This window comes from Rhipicephalus sanguineus, chromosome 3 (genome assembly GCF_013339695.2).
Source record: "Rhipicephalus sanguineus isolate Rsan-2018 chromosome 3, BIME_Rsan_1.4, whole genome shotgun sequence".
Taxonomy (NCBI): Eukaryota; Metazoa; Arthropoda; class Arachnida; order Ixodida; family Ixodidae; genus Rhipicephalus; species Rhipicephalus sanguineus.
In genome coordinates, this window is record NC_051178.1 from 105,246,684 (window position 1) to 105,258,779 (window position 12,096).

Genomic DNA, 12,096 nt, shown 5'->3' on the forward strand with positions numbered 1-12,096 from the left:
TTAAGTGGAGCTTATCATTGGTTCGCATATGAAGCAAAGAATCCGATGGGTACGTTGACATGCCTGCCGTACCCTTTTTTATGCCACATATGGTTGCGATGAGGTGAGGTGCGAAGGAAATTCCTCAAAGGCGTCTAACAGGCAATGCATCCTTTTCAAAGGCATCGCTGAATCAAAGAGCTCACTTGCCCTTTGATTTAGCTCTTTGTTCATCACTTGCTGATGCTGGGAATTTTTGCGTTTTTATTTTATGATCAGAGTAAACAATCCCGATCCTGCATTCACACCAGCATAATTTACTGCTGCCACATCTCTCTTGCAGTATGCATTGCTCTGCACAGACCGTACGTACTAGTCAGACGGCGTCTGAAAGTAAGGCCAAGACATCAACTGAGTAAGGTTGTAGATTTCTTATACACACGTAGAACATGAACTCAACCAGATTTCACTACTTGAAGCTGTACTGTTCTTATGGTAATTCTACCGATCACATTTGGTCTAGGGTTTCAAGGACACCCATCCTCTGTGCGCACGCCTACGACTGTAGTCGAACCCGCGCCACCAACTCCGATTTAGCCAGCGGCCAGCCTGTGTCACATTCGTCATGCTTTCTTTCTTTTTTCCCGCACAGAGTGAGTGAGTGAGTATGAACTTTATTCAAGTCGTGAGGAGAAAGCAGGCGGTGCTGAAGGCCCCGCCAATCAATCCGGCGGCTCCACCCAGGTCGGGGCCGGTAGACAGTCCTTCGGCGACGGCCCGGGCCCTCTGAGCTATGAGCTGTGTGCTTCGAAGCGCTGAGTCCCATGAGGACTGGTCAGAGGAGTCTGTACCGCGTTGGCAGGGCACAGCCAGAGCATGTGCTCGAAACTGTTATATTCGTGGCCACAGTGCGAGCATACAGTAGGAAAGTCAGGATTGATCCTGCTTAATGTCGTCGGTGTTATGTATGTTCGAGTCTGCAACTGTCTGTAAGTGATTGCTTGTGCTCTGTTGAGCTTTGTGTGAGGAGGAGGAAAAGTTCGACGTCTTAACCTATGATGAGAGGTGAGTTCGTGGTATGTATGACACGAGCGGGTCTTTGTTATCGAGGTTCCTGCGGGCTGCATTGAAGCGAGGGGGTGGACCGCAGACGCGGAAAGTGAGTTCTCGCGGCAGTTGGTGTGCCCGCTCGTTTGGGTTGCAGTAAGGAGATCCGGAAATGTTTCCCATGTGAGCCGGGAACCATGTTATGTGTGAGGACGGGAAATTATCTTCGCCCCTTTCTTGATAGAAGAGCTTGTTGACGACTATAGCTGCCTTCGAAGAGACGAGGGCCGCCGAAAAAGTTCCTATAGCTACAGAAACTGACAGCGAACAATGTACACTCACGCGTCTTCAGAAATTAAGGCACAGAAGTGAACAGCAACAAGGAAAAGAATTTAATGCAGTTTTCTTTTCTGTCACTCATTCACTCCTATCTCATTCTTGATCACCACTTTACTGCGCACGCGCGTAATGCTCTCTTCTCCGTTGGCGTATAGATGGCGCCACAGGTCCCAGACCACCCGATACAAAGGTAGGGTGGCTAGCCACCCTAACAAAGGGAAAGCCACAGTTTCATCATCATCTTTATTTTTGGGAAGTGGGGGGGGGGGGGGGGGAGGGCTTAGAGCTCGTTTCCTTTTTCAATGGAAAGAATGGCAAAAAAAAAAAAACAACGACAATGCGCACTACGTGCGCTAAAAAGTGGAAAGCCAAGCTCGAGTCAGAAGTCGAAATCGCCGCTTTTGTCGGAGTCCCATCCCGACGTTTCGATCGCAGCTACGATGTCGAAGTCTTCCTCGACGTCGTACTGAAAGTCCGGGTCGCCCGGTTTCTTACGACTCTTCTCGAAAGACAGGCTCATCAGGTCTTTCTTCCTGCGCAACGTCTCGTCGTCCAGCTTGTTCAGGTCTTCGTCCGGGTTCACCGTGAACTCTTCGTTCACTTTCGCCAGGCACTCTTCCAGCGAGCCGGCTCCCTTCATGTTTTCCTGCAGAATTCGCAACATCTTCTCCACCTGTATCAGTGGAGCGGCGCTTAGGACCGCCGAATGCCTATCGCGAAGCGCTTCGGCCACGCTTTTGACGTCCGAGTTCTCGAACAGGCCTCTCACGGGCATCGTCCTCTTGTGAAGCGTGCCGCTGCCCGTTTCGTACACGACAACCACGGCAGGGCTTTTCAGTCGCACGCCGACGCTCTTGATGGTGATTTCAGACGATGCCATGCCTCGCGAGTTCACCCTACACTGCCCGATAGCTCGCAGAGAGAAAATAAAAGGCTTTTGCTGACACCGTGGCACGCAAGATTGATCAGTACATCGCACAAAGAGCTCACTTCTAGCCAGTCAAGACATTAGTTACCCTAAACTGAGAAAGAATCTTGCTGTGCTTCGCGCAACTTCGCCTCATCACACAGGTTGCGAAGCAGACGATGTCAACAAACGACGGTGGCGGCGCCTGTGAGCGGAAGTGAGCGATACACAACCCACGTGATAAGCACAGCTAAAATATCCAAATTCGTTTCAGTTGTACTATCAACGCAATATACCAATTCGTGAGAGTATATTTTTTGCTAGTACGAATGGTTTCGGCGTACTTTTTTGTAATGTAGGACACCGGTTGAGCGGTTGCGTTTGCCTGGCAACTTCCTTCTATGCATGTCAAACATGGCGCACGTCAAACTAGCCAGAAAGTGAAATGGAGAGTCAATGCACTTGCGATTAGGAGACAACGGTACATCAGGTGAGCTAGAAATCTCCCGTAATTATTCTCGGATGAAGCGGCTTCTTCCGCGTCCCCAGTTCACCGTTCTGGCGGCTGCCGCGGGCGAACAAAGCGTTTCTTTTATCCCGTGACCGTAGGGCCTCTTCAAGTTCGTTCACTGTGTTTTGTCACTTGCGTTCTCGTTTTTCGCGCTTTAAAAGGGTCTCCGGCTCGTCTCGGCGCTTTTCGCGCCGTCCTCGGTCGCGTTGCTGTCCCGCTGTCCACGAGCGGACTGTCCGAGTCGTTTTTTTCCTCTCGAATTCGGCGCAGCTTCGCTGCGAGCCGTGTCGCGAGAAGAGTTGACCGCGATAATTACTCGCGTCTTGTTTGCTTCTGAAATGATCGTTAGGCGCTCGGTTCTCGTCGCTGCGAGGCACAGCCGGGGTCGTCGACGACCCCAGAACGCGCCTAGAGCGTCGGATTGCGAGCTTCGAGCGCCGTTCGGCCCGGATTTTCGCCTCGGCCCCCCCCTAGACGACGCTCGCCGAGCCGTTGTTCTCGCACGGGCAGTCAGTCGTCAGCGCTTCGCTCCGAATCGAATCCGCACACGGGCGGAGCACTACGCGCAGAGCCGCTGGCTTTTGCGCTCTTCGAGAAGAAGCACACCGTAGATGTTCGATTATCGAGACATCCATCGACATGAGACGGGAAGTCGCGACTGTTGCTGCGCGCGTTGTCTCCGTCCAGCCACTACCTCGCTTTCGTTTTTTTTTTTCCTGCAGGAAGGAGCGAAGTGTGGCGTGAACGAATTCCGCATGCGACGTTCTCTTTTTTGTTTCAACAGATTCGCTCGACCAACACTCGTATTCGAACACGCGGTTGTGCTGCTCCCGCCAATTGCAGGGAACGGTATTTTAAGGGCTGGTAACGGTTTCTTGACAGCCTATTGATGGCTTCGTTTCTTTTTTTTTTTTTACCTTAACTAGAGTAAATTATGTCGCTACCGCTTGCGCGTTATTCACGTTGCAGGTTTTTGTCTCCATTGAATAGCTCTTGCTATTTCTCTCATGCGCACATATCATACTGCTAAGCAAAACAGGGAAAAAAAAAAAGCCTCTTGATTCAATAAGCATTGGAGCTAACTGAACATTCGAGGAAACCTGTTGGCGATGTAGCTTTCCACGTGTATGTGGTTCTAAATGTAAAGATCCTTTTGGGCACCTTACACATTGTCATTTGCTGTACAGAGGTTGCTGCTACGTTTTATTATTGACTTAACGCAGTGCTACCACCTGTGCTACAACTGGTCAGCATTATTTGGTGCAATCGTTATTACCGCATACTCAGTACATATCGACGCAAGCCAAAAAGATTCTAGATTTCCTTCTTTTTTGCTTCTTAATCTGCGCTTACATCAAGATCCAACTGTATAAATTTTCTACAGCCTCGGCTTGGAACGCTAAAACAATTGAGCACACATGTGTTAGCGTGGTAGGTGCATGGCTTTTTGTATCCTCTCTGTGTGCAGGCAAGAAATGTTGCAACAGCCAGTGCGGCCTGGTGTTTTATTCTAAAAGCTTTTTAAATGAAGAGTTTTACACTTGTGGCTCCCTTGCTTTCATTCGTATTTGCAATGGGGCAGAATCTATGCTTTGAATCTTTGATTAAAGCATTCATTGCCTTTGCCCACCTGCATTGTCTGGAGAAAAAAGAAATGTAGATGCCGCCATCACATAAACACATCACTGTGGAAAAGTCATGCTATAGAGATGAGGAATTGTCTTGCTGCCAGTTGTGAAATAAATAACCTGGCAAACCACAATCACAAGCATTTTATTGGGTAATAATGATTAAAAAATTTGATCTTGTTGCCCGAATTTGATGGAAACTGAAGCATGAGTGAATGCTCTAGGCTCCTTTAGAATAAAAATACCTGCAACTTCAGTTAATCTGAAACGTTCTATAGGTACAATGAGGAGCAACGACAGAACATTCTGGGCTGCTAGCTTACGCTAACAGAGTTTTGTACTTCTTTCTCTGAAAAAGTACCACTTGGCATAATGAATAGAACAAGTGTTTCTCTGTACATGAGGAAAGTGACAAAGGCCTCGGAATGATTGAGGGAGTAAGGTAAGATAAAATTTTCAATTTATGAAAGATGCCATGCATCAAATAAAATCCAAAGCGATGTGGGTCCATTAGGGCAACTGCAGGAAGTTGACAAAGTTTAGCACGGCCATTTAAAAAAGCCCTTGCAAAAAATCGCTTTGCAAGTTTCACTCCTTTAGCCTGAAGTTTTTTGGCTTAGAGTAAAGCGTTTCAATTACAGTTAGAAATGCTTGTACACAAGCGAAGAAGATTCAAAACTACTGTCACAAAATTTCAGTGCCCCAGGTGAGATTTGTAGAATAGATTAAAAAAAAGAAAACTGGAACAATGTTCTTGGCACAAAACAATGGCTTTATACTTGCATGTCTTCCCACCAAAAAAAAGCTCAGACAGGGCCGGTGCACCGCTTTTTCATTTCATGGCAGTGTGTGAAACATTCAGTACTACAGAGATGGTGATTTAAATCAACACACCTGAATGGATATAGCCACTCAAGTTCTTTGAAATGGTCACCCTCTTTGGAAACACTGTGCGCAGTGCCAGTGCATTTTTTTTTTTCTTAAAGGGACCAATAACCAATTTTTATGGTACTTGTTTTCTTTAGCGCAATGGAAAGCTTAGCGGTCGTAGTGTCTAATCACGGAATAGTGACGCAGAAAACGGCGTCAAAAATTTATAATCAGAATTTTCAATCTGTGGCGATTATGGAGTTGTATACACAACACACGCTGCAAAACAGGTGGAGGCGAGTGCGAGAGCGCTTCGTGTTCGTGCAACTTTTTTTTTTTACCTCGTAAGCAGCACAGAATTGAGCGGGGATGCATAATAATATACATATTTCAATTTTGAGCGTTAATTGTGGTGTGAAGGAGGGCATTTGACTCTATATATATATATACTTTTACACCAAAGTAAGGCTGTGCGACATACCAGTTTATTGTGACTTAACGCGGTTTAAAAATAAAAATCCTACTCAGCCAGCTCGCGATAAGAATGTTTGAATCGGTCACTATAATTCACGGTTGTTTTGTTTCTACCAGGATCTAATCACACGTTCTGGCCAGTTGTCGGTCAGAAAATGGCAACACGTTGACGAGTTATTGCCAAATGGCCACTCGCAACGCCAAAGTTAAGATTTCTTGATTGTGAGCGTCGCTTTCGGATTCACAAGTTTATATTCAGTATATAAAAAAATCAGACTAGAAGACATGAGATAATAAGTTTCGGGCATAAAATTTGTGCACTTATAGCCGACCATTGCATACTGTTTTTGGGATGATAAACAATATTTTGAAGACATATTTATTTGCATTGACGTACCATATTTGCATGATTCTAGCATGTCCCCAATTGTAATGCGCATGTAAATTTACGTTAAGAAAATTGAAAAAAAATAACTTAATGCAAATTTCGCATTTGAGCCCGATTGTAACGCGCACACAAGTTTGAGTGCTACATATAGCGAAAAAAAAAAAATACGTCATGATCGTCCAAATGCGGTGCGTTTCTTGATGGCAACAAGGATGCTGTACTTTCAGATCCTCATTATTATATTTTAGTCCTTTTTTTTTTCTGTTATCTACCTTAACATTAGTGTTGCTATAATAGCATCTTCTCTTTGTAATGGCTCTAGTAAACTTAGGCTGTTATTAATGTAAACATTAAATAATGACCCGGAGTATGTAAGAACTGAGAGCACTTCAAGAGGTTTTGCAACGCTGCGTTCGGAGAGGGAAGATACGATGCAGAAAGTGTTGCATAATTTACTGGCCATCTTACCGTGATCCTTCCAGCTTAATCGCTGACTGATCTTTGAGAAAATTTCGCACACCAGTGAATAGCGTTTCTAGCTGGACCAACTGGTAAAGATGCATTTTTTTTTTCAAATTCTGCTCCAGGATATGACGTGAGGGAAAAAGAGGATCCGATGAGGTGCAGACTTACAACTGAGCTTATTGGAAACATGTTAACACTTTTAAATAGCACCTCTACAGAGTGACATGTCACCATGCAGGTTTGCGATAATAATAAAACAAATCTTGGAAATGAAGAATGTAACAAATGTTGGGATGTCAGCCTTGCATAGCATGTGGAGCATAAGTATGGATTTTTGCCTTGTCATGCAGATTAACTTAGAGGTGGTTTACGCACCCCTCTCTTCTTCTCTTGATATGGAAAGCATCGGTTATCCCATTTACGGTGAATTTGCTCGTTATTGAAATAGCTGCCGTATTCTAAAAATCTGACTGTACCCGCCATCTCGGGAGTGTGGTGGCAAATGTAATATTGGTGGACCGAAAAAAACATCGCTGGCCAGACCCTAATATTAAGTTAATTCACTTACCTCTTTCTCTGATGTACGTTTTGTGTATTAAGGGCAACTGTTATATCACATTGCACTCCGTATGCTGATTTTATGTTGTATACATCACTAAATATTGTGTATCATAAGTACACATATCTTTCTTTTCGACTTACAAAGGTATAAACATTTCACAGGCTTTATTATGTTGTGTGAAGCTTAGTGTTTAATGCCTTATCTTCTGGCATGACTCGGCACTTTCTTTCCTCAATGAATTCAGTCTTCCCATCGTATGAAATGGTGCCACTCTTCTGTTGCAGCATCAGTAGTACATTACTCATCAGTGGTGTATTACAAGACTCGGTATACGACTCATTCTTTTTACTTGTTAACATTGTCATTGCAAGATGTCACGCAATAGTACTTTTGCAGTTTTGTTGTCTAGAATATCTCCATTAATTAAATTGTCATTGACACTTGCTTTTCTTTTTTTACTGGCTCATAAATCTTTGTTTCCATTCAACAAAGCTTTCTCCTCCTTTTTCATGTCCTTTCGTTGTGCCTTCTGCACATTTAACTTTTATCAGCTTCTCAAGTAATGTATGCCCGCATCTACCATTAAACTTAACACATTATGTACGAATTCAAATTCACTCTGTTAACTTTTGTGCTACCTGTTTCCATGACTTTACAATTGTGTTCCGTTTGTGCTATTCTATATTTTCGTGAGACGTATGTATAAACTTGACAACCTTGCTCATCCACTTTCAGCAAATATTTGCCTAAGTATTCATAAGATTGAGCCTTTGCACTTGGCTACATTTGTTGGCACGAAGACATGGATCCATTGTGCTATTATTTGGCCAATTCATGGGCTCACGTCAAATAAGTTTCTCATCACCCCGTTATCCTTGCAGAAGTCACCAGTCATGTGGCCGATGGTGTTAGACTATACAAAAGATGAATGCCAAAGAATGCTTCGGAAACTGGGTGAGTATTTGCCTTTGAACTAGTTTCCTCGCTCTAGTGTTTCAATATAGTCTGTAGTTGAAGATTGGTTTCTACAGATGAACAATAGGAAGGTGGTTCCGCGATTCAGCAACAAAGCACTAATCGTTCATCCTACATTTGTTTGATACATTTGTTCTTTTGAAGCCTGTCTTGCCAAGGCTTCAAGAAACTGCAGTTCTGATGAAAAAAAAGAAAACACTGTTGCTCTAGTACACAGACACTGACAAACCAAGCAGTGCATGGACGGCTTTTTGCAGCTTTAAGCAGTTGTAAAGGCAAGGACAAGGACTATACAAGGTGTAAAAGATAGCTCAGTTGTGGTTAACTCCATACATGAACACCCTTGGTTTCTTTGCTGAATCTGAAACAAGGATGAATTAAACCAATGTGCCAGCTTAGAAAAAAAAAATTTTTTTAAAGATGTTTTTATTTACGAAAGCAAGCTTGTACATTCGTTGTTAAAAAGAATAAACAGAAAGTGGTAAAGTTTGATTGAAAAGTACTAGATAGGAGCAGCACAGAAACTCGGAAGGCATGATTGTGACTTCCTGCACACTATGTCGCCTATGTGACATTCAACGACGGTGACTGTGAGCACAGTCATCATATGTAATGTCATGGCTCAGGTGGATCCAGTTTTAATAATGCTTCACTGGACATACCAGAACAATCGCAATGTACCATAACGTGAACACACTAGTTATTACAAGCCATCTAGAAAAGAGGGATATGGCTCATCATCAGAAAGAAGCCAGTTACAGGTCTGTTCGCTTAGGTTCAGCTGTAGCACATCAAGCCCTCAAGGGACGTAAACTTGGCCTGAAGTGAGATGATAAAAACCTGTGCTTGACAGCATTTGTTCAGTGAACTCAAGGCCAGAAGGCTAAAGATTTTCGAGTCAGCTGCGAAAAGAATGCAAGTGGTATATGCAGAGTGTCTTTTCTATCTTATCAAAGCCACTCTTTACGGTTAGCACCGAGTATTCAGGGAAGATGTTCGTGGCGAAATATTATTTCCTAATACCAAAGATGCCCCAGTGAAAGCACCATATGCATAGCCAGGAAAGGGGTGTGGGAGTCTGCACATGCACACAAACACACACACAGATTCAAGTACATAGGTATATATAGCAAGGTGGAACCCTGCCCCTCAAAATAAAATCCTAGCTACAATCCTGGACAGTGCAGCTGTCCATTCAAGTTGGAGAGTGAGATTAGCTGGTTGCTACAACTCACATTTAAAGGGCCCATAACAGCCACATTTTTCTTTTATGCTTTAATGAATATGTGTATGTCTGATAATCACGAAGTTGAATCGTAAGTGCTCCAATGTAATATATAATTAATGCTAGCATTGTTAATTATAGTCAGTCCTTGGCATCACTTCAATATGCCTGCCCAAAGCCATAAAGTAGCGCCCCACCACAGTGAAATGCCATACGATCATGTTCAAACTTTGGCGACGTTGAGAGCGTGCTTTTTGCATTGGGGCCTCGTGTTGGAACGAATAGAATAACGTCGGTGCTGTGGTATCACCAGGGTGCGACACACCAGGTGTGTTCTCCTGCCGAAATTTCTGTCTACCACAGGACACCTACCATAATATGACTCTTGATCCCTGCTATGCCACTTGTGTAAGTAGCAGCAATGTAGGGATGAGCCTGACAACAGATCAAAGAAGGAGATGAACGAAGGCCCTCGTACCCCAAAAATTGGTGGTGTCATTTAGTATGCCCCACAAACTTGCCTGTCTGTGATGTCGATGATACTTGCAGAAGGGGCGTAACGTTACAGGGAGACTGAGCGGCAACTAAACACATCATATTGATGACGACGTAGCGATGTGCTGCCAACTCAGGCTTACTTTAACACAGCTTTAAAATATGTTCCAGGCTACATTTGCCACTAATACTCGGTCAGAGTTGCCTATCTAAGCAGGAAAATGGAATAACGCAAACATCTCGAATTTGAAATTTTGGTGTCAGGGGGCCCTTTAATCCAGTGTCTTCGACTATATGGTGTGTCTCATGATGTATGAGTTGCTTTGGGGTGGTTTAATTTCATTTAAGTGACCAGAAGACAATACCATCTGGTTGGCATCTCTTAGAGAGGAAGACTTACTTTGCACAATAAGTGCTGAGCAGTAGCCAGGTAGAGATTACAGTTGAAACCCGCAATAACGAAATCGGCGGGGAAAGCACAAAATTTCGCTCTTGCGGGAATTTCGTTGGCGCGAGAACGCGGCAGAAAAGACATGGAGTTTACAAAAAAACACATTTTATTTCCAAAAGTCAGTAAGTTCGTTTGTCACGCCACAAAGTTCGCCCCATGCACTGGTCAGTGACGGCGACACTGCGCTGTCACCAGTACCGTCATCAAGTGGGCCTACAGGCGAACCTTCTTCTGGCTCCGCTAGATCAGCGCAGAATTGTGGACAGCGAGCTGCAGGCAACGCCGAATTCTTCGGCAATGTTCATTTTTTTCCTGCTCTTTTCCACCTTAGTGATGATTGCAGCCTTATCTCGCAGCGTGATAAACTTCCGCTTTTTTGTTGGAGGCGGTATCTTTGCAGGCAGCGAAATCGGACGAAGCAATCGCAACACACAGTTCACGTTGCACCAAGCGACCAAGCAAACGCTCCACAAATGGTTCCACACACGCGACCATGTGCGCGCAAAGCCGACAAAGCCAAGCACAGAGCCAAGCCAATGAACGAAACTCCATGAGGAATGTGGATTTGGCTACGTAATACACGATAACGACCAGGTGTTTCGGCAAGCCATCATCATCATCATCATTGTCGCCAGCTTTATGTGTTTTTTTTGTAAACAATGATGGCGGCTGCTTCTCAAGTGCGCTGTAGCGATAGTTTTGCACAATTGAAGTGTAGCATGAATGCATTCAGCAGTTTTTCGCAGTTTTCGAATGTAGTTAATGCTGTGAGAGTAGATTATTTGCGCACTCGTGTTTCAAAAAATTTCGTTATTGAGGGACTGCGGTATGAATATCTTTCGTAGTCGCGAGTTACGAAATGCATTGACTCCTATGGGCGTTCGCCGGTGCTCCGCAAATATTTCGTTGCGGTGAGAATTTCGTTCCCTCGGGATTTCGTTATCGCGGGTTTCAACTGTATACCTAATTATCTCAATGTCATTTATGTTGTAACAAAGAAATAACACTTACGTCAATGCCATTTTTACTGGACAGCAAGAAAAAGGTGTAGTTTCCATCTGCATATGTACTTGCCATACACATACTCATTTAAGGAAGTGGTCAGCTTTCTCGACAGGTCAGTGGCATCCCTCAGTCCACCTGAAAACTGATGTCACCATGTTTTATGCACAATTACTTCAAAAACAGTATTAATTTGGTCAACATGTTAACTTCGTGGCTTCAAGGCCTTCACCACATTAGGTTGGGGTGTCAAAAGCACTTCATTATCAAATCACAAATTTAATCAAATCTGCTTTTATTGAGTCGGGATCTGAGCACATTTTGCAGACTTCTCATGCAACTGGTTTGGTTATTTCTCATCTTGCTGTTTGATGTAGATGCATTGGTAGTGCTAGCTTTGCTCTACTGGCTTGATTTTCAGGGCACACAGACACCACTACACAGTTGTGCTTTGTGAGTTCCACCTGTGGAAAGCCTTTCATGCCTGTAGGCAAAAGAGGGTCACAGGTGCTACGTGCGAACAGTGTCGGAGTTATAGCCTGGTTCATTAATGCAGTAGCGACTGCATGAACCAGCTAAAAATACATTTATTTTTGTTTAGTTCTTTTTGTCTGTCTCTGTCTAGCAGGTGGCAAGACTGGAGGCCTTTTCCTTTTCTTTTTTTCCTCCCACACGCCCGATCCATATGTATATGCTGAAAGTTTCAAGCGTTTAGAAAAAATTTTGCTGGCTCTTAGTTTTTGCACTTCACTTGAAAGGTGGTGTGATTCTGTGAAGT

The 12,096-nt window shown here is 44.0% G+C and overlaps 2 protein-coding genes across 2 annotated transcripts in view; one reads left to right on the forward strand and one right to left on the reverse strand.

Annotated features, from left to right (window-relative positions):
* Positions 1-1,634: 1,634 nt before the first annotated feature.
* On the reverse strand, positions 1,635-2,433 carry LOC119386894 (centrosomal protein of 19 kDa). Its single transcript, XM_037654171.2, has one exon. It carries the CDS (start codon positions 2,243-2,245, stop codon positions 1,745-1,747), a length of 501 nt encoding a protein of 166 aa, XP_037510099.1. The 5' UTR covers positions 2,246-2,433; the 3' UTR covers positions 1,635-1,744.
* Positions 2,434-2,674: 241 nt separating this feature from the next.
* LOC119386895 (BRCA2-interacting transcriptional repressor EMSY-like) overlaps positions 2,675-12,096 on the forward strand; it is an 85,610-nt gene continuing 76,188 nt past the window's right edge. Inside the window, 2 exon segments of the mRNA XM_049413299.1 lie at positions 2,675-2,762; positions 8,052-8,124. Coding sequence (XP_049269256.1) covers positions 8,064-8,124 — 61 coding nt within the window. The 5' untranslated portion in view covers positions 2,675-2,762; positions 8,052-8,063.